Genomic DNA, 22376 nt, shown 5'->3' with positions numbered 1-22376 from the left:
ATGACTGTTCAATATTTTTATTGCATTAATATGTTTTGACTATACTCTATTTGAGACCAAATAAGAACCACAATAACTATGGAAGAAGTCTGTAGCGAGTTGAACCGCCACATGCCCAGAAGGATAGTCTCGACCATTCCTATTTCACTTATACTATGAACCGGTTATGGCTGCCATTGCCAATGTTATGCAACCTTTAAGACGGCCATTGCACCACGACTGGTATAGCAAAGGACGTGGTATGTGTTATCCTGTCTGTGGGATGGTGCATATAAAAGATCCCTTGTTGCTATATGGAAAGAGTAGGCTACTCTAGCCCATGAAGTGGCGACATCAGGTTTCCTCGCAATGTGTGATCCTCAACCATATAACCGTAAATAAAATGTGTTGAGTGCATCATTAAATAAAACGTTTCCTTCTTGATGGAAGGCGTTTCTGGGTTCGAACCGCCCCTACCCCCAGCTTTTGCCATAATATTTCCTAATATATATTTCACTCTACCCACCTTTTAAAGTCCGCTTGCCTGCATAAATTAATGCACGTGCTTGTCATCATTCTAGAGATGTATCGAATAAACTGCCATTTTTATGAAAGTGGAAGTCGGTGTCCTTTATTATTTCAGGGGGTTCTTAATGACTTGTGAATTACAGTATACAGGTATAATATCATATGGCATGTGAAAATATGCCATTAAGACTAATTTTCAATACAAAATTATTTTTGGACGTACTAGTACCCCAACACCTATGTATTAAAAATGAGGTTGCTAAATTAAAATGCTGTTTAGCATACATTAAAGCAGGACATTTCCATTAACAAAATAAAAAATACAACAAAAACCACAACAAAACTACAAACTTCTATTCTAAGAATACAATCTTATTTCATGTTTATGCATTATTTTACTGTGTAAATTAATGTACATTTGATAACTGTTATATGTTCACCAACATCGAGCAATGCTAACGTTCGTGAACGATTTGACTGGTCCCCGATGTGGTAATTTGGTTTAACGTGAAGCTCATACACCAGTCTTGCGAACATTTTTGTGTTCGGTCTGGATGCACTACTGACTTTTTCCCTTTAAGGGGCAGGATTTAGCTCAGTCGATTTAGTGCTTGCTTTAGGTGCTTGCGTCGCAGGATCGAACCACCTCGGTGGATCCATTCAGCTGAACAAATGCCGTGGCATATGTTTTCCTGTCTGTTGGAAAGTGCGTATACAAGATCCCTTGCTGCATTAGTAAAAAAATGTAGCGGGTTTCCTCTGATGACTACACGTCAGAATTACCAAATGTAACTCCATTACAGCAACAACAAAAAAAACCCACAAAAAAAACGTTTTACTAACGCTTTTGTAGCGTTATGTTATGCTATAAAATGCTTAAGTGGAATTGGGCCTTGGTAGTTCTTCCACAAAATCGACCGTAAGAGGCGAATTAATATATAGTGTGGCGTGTTCAGACACTTATGACAACCAACCATTTGACGTGTGCTTGCAACCACTGAAGGTTTAAGCATAGGCAACGGGCTCCCATTTTTGTTGCGGGTGGTGCAAGCTGGCTTTTGCCCGAATTAAACGAAAATGCCCGAATCATAATAACATTTATTCATGTTACCATTACTACCATACAGGTATATAGGGTTGCAAATGAATAACTATGCATTTTTAGATAGATTACAACTAATTTTGAGGGTATAATGATGGAAATATAAGATAAAAAGGTCTCGGGTTAGCGCATTGTGCCCGAATATCTGTATAATTTGTGCCCGAATTTGAAGTTTTGCTTCAGCACTAGTAGAGCAGGTGCTGTCCCCCCCCCCCCCCCCCCCCCCGTCTCGTACACTTATGGGTTTAAGCACGTTTACCTTGGGTACACCCGCGTAATGTTTCACTAAGAAATGTCCAGTCGACGCACATATTCCTACAGCGTCCGTGCTGTGACAAGGTATAATCCGCATTTTTACTGGGATATGATTTTCAGGTCTGGGTTTTTTGTGGGGTTTTTATAAAATATTTTCTACTAAGTAGATCGGGTTAGATCTAAAATGATGACAAAGGACCTTTAATTTAAGGTGCAACACTTTATGGTAATGATGAAAATAATTTTTAGTGATATCAGCTGCCTAGAACTATTCATTTTCTACTAAATTTCCTGTCTTCTGTAGTGTTAAAAGTGAAGATAAATTGTAGTAAATATCCATCGTCTAATACGTTTGCTAGGGTTAATAGTGAGAGGTGAAATAAAATTGTAGTGAAATGTTATCAACAGTCTAGAACTCTATTTTAGAACTTTATCAGTCTTTTTTAATAAACCGCTTATTGCTACTGTTGGAAATGACTTTGAACAGTGTAGTAAATATTAACTGAGAACGAGTGTTGAAGATGAATTGTAGTAAATTTTAACACTGTATTACTACAATTTTTTTAATTTCTAGGGACGTACTTAGCCATTATTAACTTAAGTAGTACAAAAAAAGAAAAGAAAGAAGAATCGGGGCAAAGTAATAACATCTTCTCAAGATGTATAATGAAGAACACTTGTCAACTAATATTGGAACTTATTCTTATTTGTCTGGGCTGGCAATTGCCCCCACCCCCACCCCATACCCAATGCTAGGTACGTCCTTCATTTTTTAAACTTCCTTATAATTTTAAATAATACGTTTATTGGTAATACGAAAACTAGGTGATGAAAACATTAAATTTTATATGTCTAGAACTACATTGTTTATGTCTAAATCTTCTTCAGTGTTTTGAATAATCCCTTTATTGCTTGTGGTCAAAATGGTAGAGTTGTTGGCAACTGTAGTATCAACTGTCTAGATATCCACAATTATTTGCTACTAAATGTAGAAAGATGAACTTAGTGGATTTTAACGACCTATCTACAACGACCTGTTTTTCATGTAGACCTCCTACATTTCCTGATCTGTCTTTTGAATAACCCGCTATTGTAGGCGTTGAAAACCGCGAGTGATGATGACAAACTGTAGTAATTATTAACTGTCTAGAATTACGACTTCTTGAATCTCCTAAACTTCCTGAGTCTTAAAGATCTCATCCTGGCTCGTCGTTTTTTAATCATGGCGTACCAGCGTCTGTACGCGGGAGATCGTCGTCTGCCCTTCTGGCAGGCGGCACAGCACATTTTCCTGAAACCCGCCAGACGACATTTCTTGGAGGACGCCATTCTGCAGAAAGGATATTTGTCCTTACAGGCCATGTCGCGTTGTGAGGCTGCAAGATAAATGATTGATTTTAAAAATATTTCAAGTTTATTTGATATTTTCATGGTACTTTTTTAAAAGTTAAGTTTTTTTTTTTTTTAACTACACATTGATTTAATCATCTGGCTATTGGATGTCAAACATTTGGTAATTCCGATATATAGTCTTAGGAAACCGCTACATTTTCCGCTAGTAGCAAGGGATCTTTTATATGCACCATCCCACAGACAGAATATCACAGACAACGGCCTTTGATGTATCAGTCGTGGTGCACTGGCTGGAACGAGAAATAGCCCAATGGGCCCACCAGACGGAGATCAATCTTAAACCGACCTCGCATCAGGCGACCGCTTTAACACTTGGTTATGTCCCGCCCTTATTTCATTAATTAGATTATTGTTTATATACCGGATATGTATGCACATACTGGTACGTGTATACTTATATTTTTTATACTAATTCTGATCGGTAGAGCGCTCGACTGAGGTGCTTTGGTCGCAGATTGAATTCCTTTGGTGGAGCTATTGTCTGATTGGGTTTTTCCCGTTCCAACCACTGTCCCACGATTGGTATATCAAAGACCGTCTATTGGAAAATTCATATAAAAGATCTCTTGCTGGTAATTAAAGAAAACATGTAATGGGTTTCCCTCTAAAGACGTGTCAGAATTACTAAATGTTTGCCATCCAATAGCCAAGCATTAGTTAACTAATCAATGTGTGGTTAAACCACACAAACTTGATTAATTCTTTCTATATTTTGTTTCAATACTTGCCGCGACATGATGGTCCACTGCATATTTTTTCTGATGGATGCTTTTCTGGGAAACACAATTTTACGTTCGGAGAACCCTTTTCTACACAGTACACTGTTCTCTTCATCACGCCCATACCGCATGTCTTGGAGCACTGAGAAAAAAACCGGAATCCATATGGATAATGAAGAATGGGGATATAACTAATGTGGATGATCTATCCTAACTAACTATATATATATTTTCTTCTTTTTTTAACTTCCAGGGGCCTAATTCACAAAATCTCGCAACTTTGCGATCTCGCAGTGCAATGCTAAAATACTTACAAAGAGAATGGTTTGTTGTACAGCAGAGCCTAAGAGACTTTTGTGAATTAGGCCCCTGGGCTGTACCCAACCTAACATCAGTTGGGTGGCAGTAAACACAATAATGAATCGGGACGTAGTAATAGAGGGTCTTCTCCGGGTGCACAAAAGACCACTTTTGACTAAGAACAGCTCTTCTTTGTATTTTTCTGAGGTTGTAACCCCCCTCTTCCACCTTCCACCCTACTATAAAAGGCCCTGATAAAAACGTCTTTAGAATTTTGAATATTATATTTATTCTAGTGTCTAAAACTGGAGTCACACAACGCACGCGCGCGCGCGCGCGCGCACATACAAGTAAGCAGCTTTAAAATAATAAGTTTTGCTCTACCTTCCCCCATTCTCCAACTGTCCACTTCTGTAAACACGGGAAGTCATTGCACGGCTCCTCTTCGATGGGTTCGTCAAGGTGAGAACATTTGTCCATGGATGTTGGAATAAAAGTTCCATTGTGATAGGCAATTTCACAGCTAAACAGTCGTTTCTTCATACCCCCTTCCCCACACGAAATGGAGCATTCGGTAAACTTGTTTGACATAACCCAGTTGTACCTAAAAAAAAAAGAGAGAGAAGTTGAGAAATGACAATGTGTGTAAAGTACATGAGCATATATTTTTATATGACATTCTTTAAATCACACCCTGGTATGTTGTTTAATAGGTGGCGAGTGTGTATTTGTATTGAGAGAGAGAGAGAGAGAGAGAGAGAGAGAGAGAGAGAGAGAGATACATAGATAGATAGAGGCAGACAGACCGATAGAGAAACTGAAATACAAAGAGGCCCCTCCCCGCCTCCAACCCCCCCCCCCCAAAAAAAACAAAACAAACAACAACAACAACAACCTGTAAGTCTATGCACGTGTATATTGTACTTTTAAGAACGAGGCTAGTATAGATGAAATAGTTGTTGCAGTATCTACAGTCCATTTATCCACGTGTAAACTATGATATGACATGACAATAAACTACCGTGGATGCGGCAGTTTGTGGTTTAAACGTACTTGTACTGTTCGCACGGCTCTCTGTGACACGTGGCCTGGTCTTTCCTGGGCGTGTCCAGGTAGCTACACATCTCATTATTCAGTCTGGCTCCACTTCCCTTGTCGAAACATCCGTGTATGATGGACTGCACGCCTGAAGTGGGGGAGAAACGCATTGGAAAAAGAGAACAATAATACATACATTGACTTATATGACAATAAATAAATATATATCCCGTTGGCTCGAACCCCGTCGGTGTTCCAGAAAGTGTTCGACCTAACCACTGGGTCAACACAGTGTAACTCGGGACTTCGTTTTTGGTTTGGGGCGGGACGTAGTCCAGCGGTCGGTCTAGGATCGATCCCCTTCGGTGGACCCACTGGACTATTTCTCGTCCCAGCCAGTGCTCCACAACTGGTGTAACAAAGGCCGTGGTATGTACTATCCTGTCTGTGGGATGTGCATACAAAAGATCCTTGCTGCTAATCGAAAAGAATAGCCCATGGAGTGGCGACAACGGGTTTCCTCTCTCAATATCTGTGTGATCCTTAACCGTATGTCTGATGCCATATAACTGTAAATAAAATGTGTTGAGTGCGTCGTTAAATAGAACATTTCCTTCCTTCGTTTTTGGTTCGAGCACTGAGGTGTATTCGACCCTTCCGAGTTCGACCCAACGAGATTCCAGGCTCCCCCCCGGAAAAAATCCGGAAAGCATAGAAACTTAAAGAAAATTCTCTTCTTAACTGTTAAGGAGTTTTAGACTATTAACTACTCAGTTGTCCGCCCCCCCCCCCCCCCCCCGAAAAAAAAAAAAATCCTAGCTACGGCCCTGGATTCTACTGTATATATACACATGTATATAAGAATATATATATAATAACAAAGCTAGAACAAAAGACAGTTGGAGAATTAAACAAATAATGGGAAACGAGCACAAGTGATTGAATGAATAGGAGACGAATTTTATAAACAAATGACACGAGCGAATATGAGATTGAATTGAAGGAATATGTGGCATGAATTGAAGGAATAATTGAATTGAAAGACTGTAAGAACTGGAAGAATAGGTGACACGATCTGAAAAAAATATCTGACATGAATAGAGTGCATAGGTTACGTGAAAGAATAGGTCATTTAATTCAAGGAATAAGTTACTTGAATTGAAGGAATAGGTGACATGAACTGAAATAATGATATGTATTGCAGGAATAGATGACAAGAATTGATGACATGCAACAAAATCAATTACAATAATTCAGGAATAGGTGGCATGAATTGAATGAATAAGTGGCAAGCACTGAAAAATGTAACATGAACTGCAGGAATAGGTGACACGAATTGAAGGAATTTGTGTCACGAAGGGCTGGACATAACTCAGTGGTAAAGTGCTCGCCTGATGTGCGGTTGGTCTGGGATCGATCCCCATTGGTGAGCCCATTGGACTATTTCTCGTCCTAGCCAGTGCACCATGACTGGTATATCAAAGGCTGTGGTATGTACTATCCTGTCTGTGGGATGGTGCATATAAAAGATCCCTTGCTACTAATGAAAATAAAATGTAGCTGGTTTCCTCTCTAAGACTATGTCAACATTACCAAATATTTGACATCCAATAGCCGCTGATGAATAAGTCAATGTGCTCTAGTGGTGTCGTGAAACAAAACAAACTTTAACTTTGGCGACATGAATTATACAGGTGACGCGAATGAAAGGAATATAGGTGATATCAGCTGAAATAATAGGTGGATAACATGACGTTGATAAACGGCAGCGGCAGACAGAAAAAAACAACAACAAAAAACTGCACTGAAAGAGAACAACAGAACGCGTGTTTCTACATGGAGTGGAGTCGCGGTATGCCCACCGGTTCCACAGGTGACGGAGCACCCTGACCACTTCTCGAACTTCCACCTGTACTTGTACTTCTCTAGGGTGTGGTCGTCTTTGTTCACCGTGTACGAGTACGTCACCGACGCCTTCTTCCTGTAGCTGTTGGGATAGAACTGGAAAACAACACAGCAGTTACTGGCAGAACACAAACAATGGAAAAAAAATGAAAGAAATGTTTTATTTAACGACGCACTCAACACATTTTATTTACGGTTATATGGCGTCAGACATATGTTTAAGAATCACACAGATATTGAAAGATGAAACCCGCTGTCGCCACTTCATGGGCTACTCTTTTCGATTATCAGCAAGGGATCTTTTATATGCACCATCCCACAGACAGGGTAGTATATACCACGGCCTTTGATATACCAGTCGTGGTGCACTGGCTGGAACGAGAAATAGCCCAATGGGCCCACCGACGGGGATCGATCCCAGGCCGACCGCGCATCGAGTGAGTGTTGTACTACTGGGCTACGTCCCGCCCCTTACAAACGGTGGAGAACAACCATTCTGAGAGTACTGCTAAAGCAATACATGTCCCCCTGCATGGCTCAACAAATAACTCTTAAAAACTGGTATATCGTCATGACAATCTAATTAAAATTAGCTCCACTATTACATGTGGATCTATCTAACAGCAGCCCGTTAGAGCTCATGTCCAGCTGACCTTTCATTCGACCAATCAAAACCTTACTTGCAAAATCATGCCAGTGATTTGAAAAGAATTTGAAAACATTCGGGATTATGCCGAAGGTATACGAAATAATTCGGGTGAATTACGAAGTATGCCGGAAACTAATTTCAATATACATTTTTATATAAAATTCGTTTCAAGACGAAAAAAAAAAAAAAACCGTGATGGTATAGCCATAAAATCTGTTTATACTAGTATACAATCCAGTTTATTACTGCATTCCTCCCCCCCCCCCCCCCCCCCCCCTGTTTTTTCAATGTTGAAATAGACCAACAAGTTCGCCTATTGCATAAATAGTTTCGACCGATATTTTTAGAATTTGTATGCTCCCGAATAACGTTATAAAAGGCGATGTGTAATTGGTCGATTTTTAAATTGTTATGTATAGATGAAATGTCACCTGGACATGGGAGTCCATGCAATGCAGTTAGATCTACTGGCGAGACCAGTAGAGCTAATTTTAATCAGACTGTCGCCATGAAAGTCATACTTGATCTGTAACAGTACTTGATAAAACTATACACAAAATGTCAGCTCAGTATGTTTTAGAAATTCCGAAGAAAAAAGCTCGAAAAACTAAATTTCGTATTTCCTACGTTTAAAGGGACATTCCTGAGTTTGCTCCATTGTAAGATGTTTTCGACTAATAAAATATTTCTACGATTAAACTTACATATTAAATATATTTTCTTGTTTCTTGTCTGTACATCCAATGTGTTTCTGGTCGTCTTAATATTTGTAAGAAGCCCAAACTGGAGTTTGTCTTCAAATAATTTCGTACGTACGAAAACAAACATATTTTAGGAAATAAAATGAAATTTAAACTAGTACCAATACTAAAAAGATTAGAAACACGTTTAGTATACCGCCACTAATATGTTATACAGAAATATATATTTGATATGTAATTACAATCGTTAAAAAGTCTCTGTTAGTCGATAACATCTTTAAAATTGCAGCAAACTCGGGAATGTCCCTTTAAGGGCCACATCTCTGTCACAAATGGGTAAATCGCCATGAAAGTCAAACTTGATCTGTAACAGTACTTGATAAAACTATACAAAATATTTCAGATCAATATACTGAAGTATTGTGGGGAAAAAAACATCCGGAAAACTACATGTGGGACAGACGGATGGACGGACGGACAGACAAACATACAGAAGGATAGAGACGAAATCTATCGTCCCCTGTGGTTGGACAGGTTGGGACTAATAATGGCAAGGACACCTAGAATAGTTTCCCTTGAAATACAACTAATACGGCCATTTTGAAGTCAAATGGCTTATGATCTTTTATGAAATTTTGAAAACAAATACATGACATGAACCCAAATGTCTCAGCTAAAGCGACATTTGTTTAGACATCAGCAACTAAGAAAATATAAATAGAAAATGACATTTGAAATAACGGTGGGGTGGGTGTGTGTGTGTGTGTGGGGGGGGGGGGGGGGTTCTGTCTGGAACTATAAATACACGTATTTCAAAAAAAAAAAAGTAAAAAAGAAAGAAAAAAAACCCCAGACAAACACCTGCAAGAACAATAGCCTAGGTGACCGAGTGTTAGCTGAAAAGAAGGCAGGCTACAATCGAGCCTAGACGATGTGTTTATTTCAAATCACGTGACCTGTATGACTCTGTCTTTAGTACATGTTCAACAATTGTCATGCGATAAGCTTTCAATATATTGTTATTTAAAAACAGTTCTCTTGTTTACTACCGCATTAAATTTTGATGTGCAAGATATCCAGAATATTAAGTGATCAATATATATATATATATATATATATATAGAGAGAGAGAGAGAGAGAGAGAGAGAGAGAGAGAGAGAGAGAGAGAGAGAGAGAGAGAGAGAGAGAGAGAGAGAGAGAGAGAGAGAGAGAGAGCTGTACACGGATCTTGAGAAGCCGGATCCGTCTGAACGAGAGAGAGTATCAGACTAGGATATAGTCCAGTCGTCATGGGTTGGTATAGTGGTGCGGACGGGCCCGACTCCGGAGGATTCGAGATGGTATCACTATAAAGCAAGGTAAAGTCTAGAAAAAGAGTAGTAGGGGCCGTCCCCGCTTCCTATTTCTTCTTAGAGTGGGGCGGTCAATCTTCCAGTGCTGCTAGGACAGGCTCGGACATGTAGAGACTAAACGCGAACAACCGTGGCGTTCTGCAGAATGGCCATCATACGAGTCACGAAAAAAACAAGTCGACAGTCAGACGGAGAAATGACGTGGAGGCAAGGAATCTCGCTAAAAAAGAATCCAACCTGGTGGTGCAGGCTGTCGAAACGAGAAGCGTTCCAGCGTTCAGACTCTGATATGAGTTTGTCTAAAGGTGTTGCAGGTTTGTCGATTAATTAAAGTTAGTGTCCATCTCTTACAGGTTGAAACTAGGAAATGCGCCTTTAAACAAAATGTTATTTTGTGGGTAAATGGTATATACAAGTTTGTAAAAGTGTTTTTTCTATGTGTTAAATATTTTATTGCAAACTCCAAAATGCAACGTTTATTGAAACACACCAATGAAACATGCAAATATGTGAATACATGCAAAAAACCCACAAGTGTTAGTTCCCGATATGAAATACTAGTGACACGTTGACACTACCCGTAGTAGTGGATTTAAAGGTACACGGTCCTATAAAAAATGTACTGTACTTCTGGTTATGTTTTACAATTTCTTGCACGGAATATTAAATTCTGTACATTCAGAATCTTCTTGGTTGACCTAATGTCTATAGAAATTTAAGAAACAATATTGATATGACCTTCTGGCGCGCACCAAAATTTTGACGATTTAATGTTGTTTTGGGGTTTGTTCTTTGGGTTTTTTTTTTTTTTTTTTTTTTAAACTACCGTTTAAGAATACATCCTATTTTATGTGGGCATGTAACAATTTAAAACATTTAAAATAATCATTCTCATACAGATGATATTTTAAATTTTGGGTTTATGGAATGTTGTGCGAATTTTTAGGTGATTTATACACTCAGAAATAAATTTCACATAACTAGATCTATGCAAAAAAAAATACTATTTTGATACAAGACAGAAATACCATACAAAAGTGATAAGATGACCAAGTACCTTTAAAGCGTTTCAACTACGATTGGTCATACGATCATGTTAGTTGAACTTTGAGTTGATGTAGGTAGTGGAGAATGTACGAGGAAGTGTGCAGGCATACATAATAATCACGATCCCGTAGTTCTCATACATTTTTCCATTAGTAGCAAGGGATATTTTATATGCACTTTCCCCACAGACATGACAGTGCATACCATGACCTTTAATATACCAGTCGTTGAGCACTGGTTGGGGCGGGGAAAACCAAAATCAGATAATGTGTCCACCGAGGATGTTCGACCCTGCGACGAAAGCACCCAAGGCAAGCGCATGTGTGAATACATCTCTATTATAATTTATTAGTAACAGGTTTATTAGGCTTAAATTACACACATCCAATGATGCAGTTGTATGGCCTCGTGGGCTTTTGAAGAGCTGTACTTGTTTACATAGTGCAAGTTCAGTCCCTGAACTGTGGGTTTGAATTTGTGACCCACTAAGGCACACAAAGTTCAAATTGCGTTGTTCACAGCTGCCGTAGATTCTTGAAAAAGTAATCAACAGTTAGAACAATATTGTGACGTCACATGCACGGATTAACAATGACTGTGGTTCAAATGATACCCTTCGATCTTTGTTATCTATCGGTATGTACAGGGCCGTAGCTGGGGGGGGGGGGGGGGGGGGCAGGGGGACAGTTGCCCCCCCCTCCAGAAAAAAAATCAGAAAGCATTATAGAAACTTAAAGAAAATTCTCTAAACCGTTTAAGGAGTTTTATACTATTAACTACTCAGTTGCCCCCCCCCCCCCCCCCAACAAAAAATTCTAGCCACGGCCCTGATGTATGATTTCGCAGATAACAGTTACATGCCACTTCATATGCACATGCTTGTAAGGTAAACTAGTTATTAAAAGAAACTCACACATACTGAATATACTGTTAGTCGAGCCTACTATAAACGCACCTTTAATACAAATGTATGTCCATTCTTTATGCATGTAGTTGTGTTTTGTCTCTTACATAACGACCAACTGCTTTTACAGGACATATTCAATAAATCAATGCGGTGTCTTTATAGCCAGGCTTCGACTGTGTTATACTGGTGATAATGTTCGCATTTCACATCTCACCAATGTGAAGGTCATGCATATAATGTTTTAAAGAAACTGGAAAATCGTTATTATTATTATTATCAGATACACGTACAGTATTCAAATTCTGATTTATATTCAGAATTTTTCCGACATAATGTTTTTTTTATATGTGTCTTTTAGATTTCACAAACCCGTATGAACCGATGTGGGCGGATCCATAAAATAAATTCACAAAAGGGCGCGTGAACCAATTTCATTAAGACCCAAACATTGACTTTTTTGGCCTTCTATATTATATTTATCATCTATTAAAGGCTTTTGTAGGAGATATCGCTGGCACTACAATTTGCGATATCTCCTGTGATATCTCCTGTTATATTCTCCTAGGCGATATCGCTTCTTCTAATCTTGATTGGTCAAATTTTAGTCACAAGAGATTATTTTGTTACGTCACTGTGTACGTTTCAGCGCTAAACCTATCATTAGTGACGTTGTAATTTATCAGCACTCGTTAATAAAAGTATAACTCATACTTTATCAAATCGGGCTACTAAATTATGATATCACAAGACACTCGTGGAGTATCCTCGGTATAATATACTGAACAGCAACGCAACTATTAATTATAGTCCGTCCCATTCTCTTACAATTTTTTATTTTTTTTGTAAATAATTTCAATTTTGTTTGACATAAGAAGAAAAGTAAAAATGTTTGGGAAATAAGAAAAGCATACTATTTTTGTGGGCAATTTAGAAAACAATGGGCTCCGAAATAAATAACTTTTAGTAAATTCCATAGTATTAAAAAAAGGCGTTCCCTGTGGGAAGGACTACAGTTTAATTTATTTTAAATTATTCAGTTTAAAAAACATAGGTTTTTGTATCTATTAAAAATATTTTTGCTTTGTGAATATTCCAGGCCCAATTTGAATGACTATTTATCGAATTAATTTTATTATGAAAAAAACAATTATGTATTAAAATATTATTGTTTATTTTCGTGTTCAGTATATAAACAATAAAAGAATCCTTCATATGTGTCCATGTTTTTTTAAATGAAATATAAAAAGCATTTCTTGCGTTATTTTGCCATTTACGTGACGTCACCCAATGTTAATATCAGCTCAAACAACAGAAGTCACGTGGTCATGCAAGACCGATTGATTCCGCATGGGCTGACATCACGGAAATACGCCTGTCTTGCATGGCTAGGGATGGGAGAAATGGCGTGTCTCCATCTCCCTTTCAGTTACATATCATTCATACGGGCTTGTGTATAGTTACAGAAGTGGCATACCATATAACACAGGGATGCAATATACTTTTTGTATCAACCTTGCACGATTCCGTGTTATTTTCATTTTGAGTTTTCGTAAAATTACTTCCATACATTTTTTTCCAACGTCCATATAATTTATATTGACATTATGATTGCATAGCTTAGATACACCGATTACTGAAACATATATACATGAGACTACATCTGTGTGTTAGTTAAATATTCAAACAGCATGCATATTCATTTATTCCAGTTTCCACAAAACATTGGACGCATATTGATAAAACATGGCCTAGATGGCTATCCTTGAAATCTGTCGAAACCACAAAACCATTGCGTTCAGTATATACACTTTAAAGCGAGCGCTCGCGAATGATTTGACTGGTTTCCACCCTACCGCATCCATTTTACAATAAGGGCAACAAACCAGTCTAGCGATCGCTTCAGAATTCTCGCGTTAACTGAACAAGGGCCAGCATTTGCCTCCAAATATCTGACAAGGATTGGATAGCCATAAATTGTGGCTTGTTGGTTAACAATTTTTAACTCCAGAATTTAATTAATAAATTTCTGGGTTTCCATTTATTTTGTTTGTTTTTTATATTTTAGTTTTTTCTGAAAAGTTTTTCCTTAAAAACTGATAACCAACAAACCATAATCTCCAGGTTTTTCATCAACGGTCCTCTGGACACAAGACTTTCAAATGTGCGACCCGTTGTGTAGATGAACGCGGCCCCGTGCGCAATGAAATTCTGAGTTGACTGCTTGCGCTTGTCTCCGTTCAGAATGTAGACGCCTTGTTCGGGATCTTTGACAGCTGCAGTGAAGAAACAGATTTCAGTTCTTTCAGTTCCAGTTTATATATTTTCGTTCTCATATTCAGTTAAGAACTTCTGGGCCCGTGCTTATAAAACTTTTAGAGTCTAGACTTAATCACAAATGACGCCACACGCATGCAATATGTATTGCGTTGCCATGACGTTAAAGTCGCAGACTTTATTAGTCTTGAATCTAGACACTAAACGTTTTATACACATTAGGCCCCGCCCTACAGTGTTAACTGTAGGCCCCGCCCTACAGTGTTAACTATTTTCAGCTTCTTTTTTTTTTACCTTTAATTTAGATTTTTGTTTTTTTAACTTATGGTTTAAATTATCAATTAAGACAAATCCAACATGTTTTTTTTTTTTTTTTTCGTTTTATTGTTTGTAGTAGTTCACTATTAGGCCTAACCTTTATACCAAACAAAAAGGTCCGAATCTTGAAGGTTAATCAGTGGCTTTAAGGTTTAGGCACTGTAATTTTTCAGTTTACTTTGATTTAATATCTTGAACTTATATCCAAGTAAAGCGCCAATCTCAAATATATATATTTTTTAATTATTTTTTTTACAATGTACTATGATGAAATTTAATTTTCTGCGAGGGTATTATGGTCTGTTTAAGCTTGTATATGTGTTGATTAAATAAATATTATATCAAACTGACAGTTTATCATCTCTGAATATCTGTTACTTATATAGAGTAACAAAAAAAAGTTTGTTTTATTTAACGACTCCACTAGAGCACATTGATTTTTTATCTTATCATCGGCTATTGGACATCAAACATATGGTCATTCTGACACTGTTCTTTAGAGGAAACCCGCTGTCGCCACATAGGCTACTCTTTTACGACAGGCAGCAAGGGATCTTTTATTTGCGCTTCCCACAGGCAGGACAGCACACACCATGGCCTTTGTTGGACCAGTTATGGATCACTGGTCAGTGCAAGTGGTTTTACACCTACCCACTGAGCCTTGCGGAACACTCACTCAGGTTTTGGAGTCGGTATCTGGATTAAAAATCCCATGCCTCGACTGGGATCCGAACCCAGTACCTGCCAGCCTGTAGACCGATGGCCTAACCACGACGCCACCATATATATAAAGTAACAGGTCATAATAATGCTAGAGTACAATTTTAAAGTTTTAAATCCAAGGATTAAACATGTAACAAGAAAAGAATCCAGTGTAATAGGTATATTTCTTATTAACACTTTTAATAACACATACCTAGAAAATGAGGAGATTCCTGAGATTTTGTAATTTCCACATTTCGTGCTCCAGACGGAAGAAAAACGATTTGTTCGTATTCATCGGCTGAAAAGAAAAATATATTATAATTATTGTTATTTCAAATTGTACGAGAAATACGAAATCGTTTTCAAGGACATGTCATGGCATATCGTGGCTACTAGAATCTTAATTAAACAAACACCTCTGAGTTTACTTACCTTTTAGTGAAAAAAATTGTGTTCTGGAAATTTAGATTTTAATATATCAAACAATTTACAATAAGATGCTTAAAGTTACATTATATTTACTGTATCAGTGCCATCAACAATTATTGTTAGTAGCAATCACGCAACATACACGTTTATCGCCATGTTTTGGGTGGGTTTTTGTTTTGTTTTGTTGGTTTTTGGTTGTTGCTTTTTTGTTTGTTTTTTGTTGTTATTTTTTTATTTTATTTTTATTTATTTTTTTAGGGATGGAGGGTGTTTGATAACATATTTTATTGTTTATATACAACATCAAATCGATTAGGCACAAGTTATACTACTTACTATACCTTCTCCTTGGGGTGTTTGATGGGGTAGTCTTTTTTCTGTTGATTTTGTGATTGTTTTTTGTTGGGATTTTGTTGAGGGCTTTTTTAATACATTGAAAGACAAAGCAATGAAATAGCAGCCCGTTTCTCGATTTCCTAATGGAGAGTACCGTGATACATTTATTTTTATGACGTAGATACCGAATATTGCCAAAAGATATCGAAAAAAAGCCATTCAACGATAAGAATATTATTGGTAGTGATCTATATTCTAAATGATTATTTAATCTTTAAAAATTCTCAGTACAGGCATATTTAAATTCCATAAATTGTATATAATAACAGTAAACCTTTGAGTGGGACTTTTGTAAAATCCCCTTCCACGGTCTTGCAGTCTGATCCATCCCCGTCGCACACACCGCACGCGTCCACCGATTTCGACGAGTTGGTCACACCGTCACAGCCAACCTTCTGTAAGGAGTTTCGAAACATGCAACCTAATTTAAAGAGACTGTTCCGAGTTGACCATTGTAACATGTTTCAGACTCACAGAGTTGGTCACACCTTCTGTAAGCAGAGTTTAGAAACATGTAACATGATTTAAAGAGACTGTTCCGAGTTTCTTATTATTGTAACATGTTTCAGACTAACAGAGTTGGCCACTCCGTCACAGCTAACCTTCTGTAAGCAGAGTTTAGAAACATGTACCATAATTTATAGAGACTGTGCCGAGTTTCTGATCATTGTAACATGTTTCAGACTAACAGAGTTGGCCACACCGTCACAGCCAACCTTCTGTAAACAGAGTTTAGAAACATGTAGCATAATTCAAAGACTGTTGTGAGTTTCTGACCATTGTAACATGTTTTGGACTAACAGAGTTGATCACACCGTCACAGCCAACCTTCTGTAAACAATTTAGAAACATGTAACATAATTTATAGAGACTGTGCCGAGTTTCTGATCATTGTAACATGTTTCAGACTCACAGAGTTGGTCACTCCGTCACAACCAATCTTCTGTAAGCAGAGTTTAGAAATATGTAACATAATTTAAAGAGACTGTTCCGAGTTTCCTATTATTGTATCATGTTTCAGACTTACAGAGTTGGTCACTCCGTCACAGCCAACCTTTTGTAAGCAGAGTTTAGAAACATGTAACATAATTCAAAGACTGTTCCGAGGTTCTGACCATTGTAACATATTTCAGATTGAGTTGGCCACCCCATCACAGCCAACCTTCTGTAAGCAGAGTTTAGAAACATGTAACATAATTTACAGAGACTGTTCCGAGTTTCTTATTATTGTAACGTGTTTCAGACTAACTGAGTTAGCCACTCCGTCACAGCCAACTTCTGTAATCAGAGTTTAGAAACATGTATCATAATTTAGAAAGACTGTTCCGAGTTTCTTATTATTGTAACGTGTTTCAGACTAACTGAGTTAGCCACTCCGTCACAGCCAACCTTCTGTAAACAGAGTTTAGAAACATGTAACATAATTTTAAGAGACTTTTCCGTGGGATTTGTTTTACTATTGTATCATGTTTCAGACTCACAGAGTTGGCCACCACGTCACAGTCAACCTTCTGTAAACAGAATTTAGAAACATGTAACATAATTTAAAGAGACTGTTCCGAGTTTCTAATCATTGTAACATGTTTCAGACTAACAGAGTTGGCCACACCGTCACAGCCAACCTTCCGTAAACAGAGTTTAGAAACATGTAACATAATTTAAAGAGACTGTTCCGAGTTTCTAATCATTGAAACATGTTTCAGACTAACAGAATTGGCCACCACGTCACAGCCAACCTTCTGTAAACAGAATTTAGAAACATGTAACATAATTTAAAGAGACTGCTCCGAGTTTCTAATCATTATAATATGTTTTAGACTGAGTTGGCCACTTACCTGACATTTTCCATCAATACAAATGGTGTAATGGTCGTTGTATGTGCAGGGTGTGCCATCTTCTACTAGCACATCTATAGACACTACTTCCTGAGTTGATGATGATATGCAGGTTTGCTTGCAGTAATCTTCGGCTGAAAACAATCGAATAATTTCCCTTAATAGCTGGTGTTGTATAAATATATTTCTTACACACTCGTTGAAAGAGATACCTTTCGACTAACTACGTCAAATCAATCAAATAGCTCCAAATTAATTTCAATACGGAACCTTTTTCACTGTGAACCTAAATCTTCGGGACATTTGCAAATTCAATAGCAAAAACCCCCACACAAACAAACCGCCCACTACCGACCCTGGTGCTGGTGACACCACACACACACACACACACACACACACACACACTTTTATAGCTGGAAAAGACATTGAAGTGTTGTTGTTGTTGTTTTTGGCGGGTTACATGTTTTTATGGACTTTTTTGTGTTTTTGTGTGGTTGCTGTTTTTTGGGGGATATATTCAAGAAATAGAATACTGCAATCATGTCCGCCAGAAGCCATTTATCTTACAACTCTGTTTTAAAACTCAACTTACTTTCGCACCTTAGGTATGATTATCTAATGACAACTCCAGTCTCCTCTCTGTCTCTGTCTCTCTCTCTCTCTCTCTCTCTCTCTCTCTCTCTCTCTCTCTCTCTCTCTCTCTCTCTCTCTCTCTCTCTCTCTCTCTCTCTCTCTCTCTCTATATATATATATATATATATATACATATATAGTCTATTAGTTTTATAAATTTTATGTAATTAATACGTAAATCACTCTCCACCATCATGCTGTACATTATTATATAGGTCTATATTTACACCTGACCTATTTTAGCATTTACCTGTTTCGGATCTCATCAATTTAGACGTCTGTGTTCAACTCTTAAATTTTGTACTAATTTTAACAGGTCATGTGTAATTAATAATATAGTTACAAATTATTTATGTCAATTTAATCGGAAAGAAATAATCGACAAAAATCACTTCTGTTTGATATATGACACGAATTTAATAGACACAAATATTTAACACTGTTTAGTTAAGAATTGACCGCAATTATTTTTTGGTTCATGCAAGTATGAACCGAAAAAACGATGTGCACACTGTATGAGTCCGCGTAGTTGGTCATACAAAAGTGTGCACATCGTTTTTTCGGTTCATACTTGCATGAACCAAAAAATAATTGCGGTCAAATCTTATAATTAAATGTATATGCATACTTTAACAATACATAACTGAATTTATTTTGTTTAGCTTTAAATACGCCTGTAGTATTGTTTGTGTAAACTTCATCGCGTAAGAATGCGAACGTTCATTCGCCATTATTTGAATCAGGTGATTTTTTGTAAATGACGTCATTTCCTCTAGCTGCTGTGCATTTTTACGGACCATTTAGTTATATTGGAAGGAATTGTCCTATTCGTGTTTAGTTTATATTTTAAGAAAGCGAATGAAGGGAACGTGGCTAACATTTATGCTGTTGGCGGAACCGTTTAATTTTCGCCAACAGCTTACAAGTAAGTTACAGGCGTGAAGTTTCCTACATGATTTCTTTGGTCACCGACCGAGTCTCCTGTCATAATTAGCGAAGAGGTTTTTTGGGGTGTTTTTTTTAATCAATGCGTATATATCTACATGTCTACTCTGCTATAGCATTTTCCATTAATTTATCGTATACATTTTTTGTAGCTTTCACGTGTTTTCTTCAAAATATCTAAATATGATTGCCAGAATAATCGGCTTGTTCCCCAAAAGTAGTGCGAGTCAGTGTGGGGGGTGGGGGTGGGGGGTGGGGGGGGGGGGGGGTAGTAGGCATGGCTTAATTTTTTTCGGTTCATCGAGATATGAACGAAAAAAAGTAAGCACTTCTGGACCAATCAGATTGCCGTAAAGTGTATAGACGCAAAGAAAATTTAATTATTAATTAGGGTCAGCGCATTGAATACTGTAAACCGTCCGTTACCTCGTTTAGCTTGGTATGGCAGCCATTTGTGCGAGCCAGGTCGAATGTTCATCTCGTCCCACACACTGCACTGCCCCGCCCTCAGGTCAACCCACTGCTTGCATTTCTGTAGGAAGTAAATAAATAAATAAATATGACGATGGTGGTGGTGGTGGTGGTGGTGGTGGTGGTGATGATGATAATGATGGTCATGATGATGGTGGTGGTGATGGTGATGATGATGATGGTAGTGGTGGTGGTGGTGATGATGATGGTGGTGATGATGATAGTGAAGATGAAAATAAAGCTTATTTTGTTTATTTACACCGCTAGAGCATATTCATTAATTATCGGTGTTTGAATGACAAGCATCAATTTGATAATTTTGACACATAGTCGTCAGGAGAAACCCACCTACAGTTTTCGGTTAGCAGCCATTGCACTTTCCCACAATCAAATGGACGGTGAAAACCCACTGAGTCCGACTATGCTATAATTAGATCCCGTTCCTAAGATGATGATGAGGACGAGGATGAGGATGATGATGATGGTGGTAATGATGAAGATGATTATAATGATGACGACGACGATGTTGATGTTATTAATGATGGTGATGGTGATGATGACGTAATAATGACAACAAAGAATATGCAACTAGAAATTAATAAATGGTCATGTTATGTTCTATCCCTTGTGTTGGAGGATGAGTAAAACAAATACATCTCTGGATATCATGAGCAATACCCTGAGTTACCTATATGGTATTATTATCATGCAGCAAGGGATCTTTTATATGCACTTTCCCACAGAAAGGAAAGCATATACCACAACCTTTGAATGGAGCCAGCGAGATGATTCGATCCTGCGACGCAAGCACTTCAAGCGAGCACTCAAACTACATTATTATCATGCTCTCAAACCATGTGTCATGAATCACACACATTTTACCGTTGCATTTTATGCTATAAAGCCTAGTTCCCATAAAATCTGTAACACATCGCAGATCACCACAAATAATAGCAGATCGGTGTAGATCAATGCCAATCTTCATTCGACTATCTGTGGTGATCTGTGGTGTGTAACACATTTTATGGGAACCAGGCTTAATCATAGTTGAATTTTATGTCTATAGATGTCATGTTAGATTTAAATTTAAAGTTAGTTTTCTTTAACAACACCACTATAGCACAGTGGTTTATTAATAATCGGCTATTGAATGTCAAACATTTGGTAATTCTGACACGTAGTCATCAGAAGAAACCCACTACATTTTTTGTAATGCAGAAAGTGATCTTTTATATGCACTTTCCCACAGACAGGAAAGCACATACCACGGCCTTTGACCAGTTGTGGTGCACTGGTTGGAACGAGAGAAAAAACCCAGTTGAATGGATCCACCTAGGTGATTCGATCCTGCGACGCAAGCACTTCAAGCGAGCACTCAACCGACTGAGGCCACGTTAGATATTGTCAACAGCAGGTTGCCTAAGTTATACTGAGGTAAAATATGCATTTGTAAGCGGAGGGAATACAAGAAAAGTCTTTAATAGAGTCGTTCAAAGTGTCAACTACAGAAGGTTCAAGATGATTGATATTAAACATGAAAATGTCCACAGCAGGCGCGGCTTTGAGTTTGTCCCAAGGGCGGGCCCCACCTACCCCCTTTTTTGTCAAATAATATTTTTGTCCTTTATATACAGTGAGGAGTCTTTGTTTTAAACACTACAGAAATTCATTACATGTTATGTTCCCCCCACTCCACCCTACACCATCCCACCCACACCTCACCGCACCGGCTATTAAAACAAAAAACAAAAATGAAAACTTACTGTTGTCACGCATGTTCCCGTGGCGTCCTTTTCTCCATCACACGACTTGCCGCCAAAATCAGGACTTGAAATTATTGAAATATATATGGCTAATCAGTCAATTAATACTGTAATGTTAAACAAAGACATATAAAGGTTTTATTTTATTTTATTTAACAAAGAAAATTACACTAACAAACAAACAACACAACAATAAAACAAACAGACAAACAAAAACAGTAAAAAGATAAAACAATAATTATTAATAATGCGGGTTTTCATTCCAGTCAGCACTTTACTTAGAAACACAACAGAAACCTGGGGAATTAGACAGAAAATGATTTATTATTCTTAACTCTAAACAGAAAGCGTACTCATCCCCGCCCGCTCACCTCCACACTCTCCTCCTCCCCCCCCCCCCCCCCCCCCCCCCCCCCCCCCCCCCCCCCCCCCCCCCCCCCCCCCCCCCCCCCCCCCCACCCCCTCCGACACACACAAAGAGGAACATCTACAACAAGCAACGTATAGAACAAGACTAATACCAACCTTGGATTATCACATTTTCGTGCCCGGTAGCGCAGCCCCACCCCACAGTCCGTGGAACAGGAGGACCAGGGGCTCCACGCACCCCAGCGGCCGTTGACGGGCTGCTCGTGACCCACGTAAGAACATTGACCGTTCCGGCAGCGCTACAATACAGCACAAGTACTAAATGGTCTTTTCAATGTCTTTT

The 22376-nt window shown here is 38.2% G+C and overlaps 1 protein-coding gene across 1 annotated transcript in view; it reads right to left on the bottom strand.

Annotated features, from left to right (window-relative positions):
* Positions 1 to 1219: 1219 nt before the first annotated feature.
* The window catches only part of LOC121379062 (A disintegrin and metalloproteinase with thrombospondin motifs 3-like), a 71883-nt gene continuing 50726 nt past the window's right edge, over positions 1220 to 22376 (bottom strand). The window contains exons 12-23 of the mRNA XM_041507520.1: positions 22190 to 22332; positions 21665 to 21728; positions 19857 to 19962; positions 17853 to 17986; positions 16292 to 16412; positions 15404 to 15490; positions 14005 to 14168; positions 7197 to 7335; positions 5350 to 5482; positions 4681 to 4900; positions 4006 to 4138; positions 1220 to 3240 (exon numbers count right to left, since the gene is read on the bottom strand). Coding sequence (XP_041363454.1) covers positions 3017 to 3240; positions 4006 to 4138; positions 4681 to 4900; positions 5350 to 5482; positions 7197 to 7335; positions 14005 to 14168; positions 15404 to 15490; positions 16292 to 16412; positions 17853 to 17986; positions 19857 to 19962; positions 21665 to 21728; positions 22190 to 22332 — 1668 coding nt within the window. The 3' untranslated portion in view covers positions 1220 to 3016. The remainder of the gene's footprint in view (positions 3241 to 4005; positions 4139 to 4680; positions 4901 to 5349; positions 5483 to 7196; positions 7336 to 14004; positions 14169 to 15403; positions 15491 to 16291; positions 16413 to 17852; positions 17987 to 19856; positions 19963 to 21664; positions 21729 to 22189; positions 22333 to 22376) is intronic.

This window comes from Gigantopelta aegis, chromosome 8 (assembly GCF_016097555.1).
Source record: "Gigantopelta aegis isolate Gae_Host chromosome 8, Gae_host_genome, whole genome shotgun sequence".
In the NCBI taxonomy this organism is placed as follows: domain Eukaryota; kingdom Metazoa; phylum Mollusca; class Gastropoda; order Neomphalida; family Peltospiridae; genus Gigantopelta; species Gigantopelta aegis.
The sequence above is the reverse complement of the archived record's forward strand: the minus strand, read 5'-3'. Positions and strand labels throughout refer to the sequence as shown.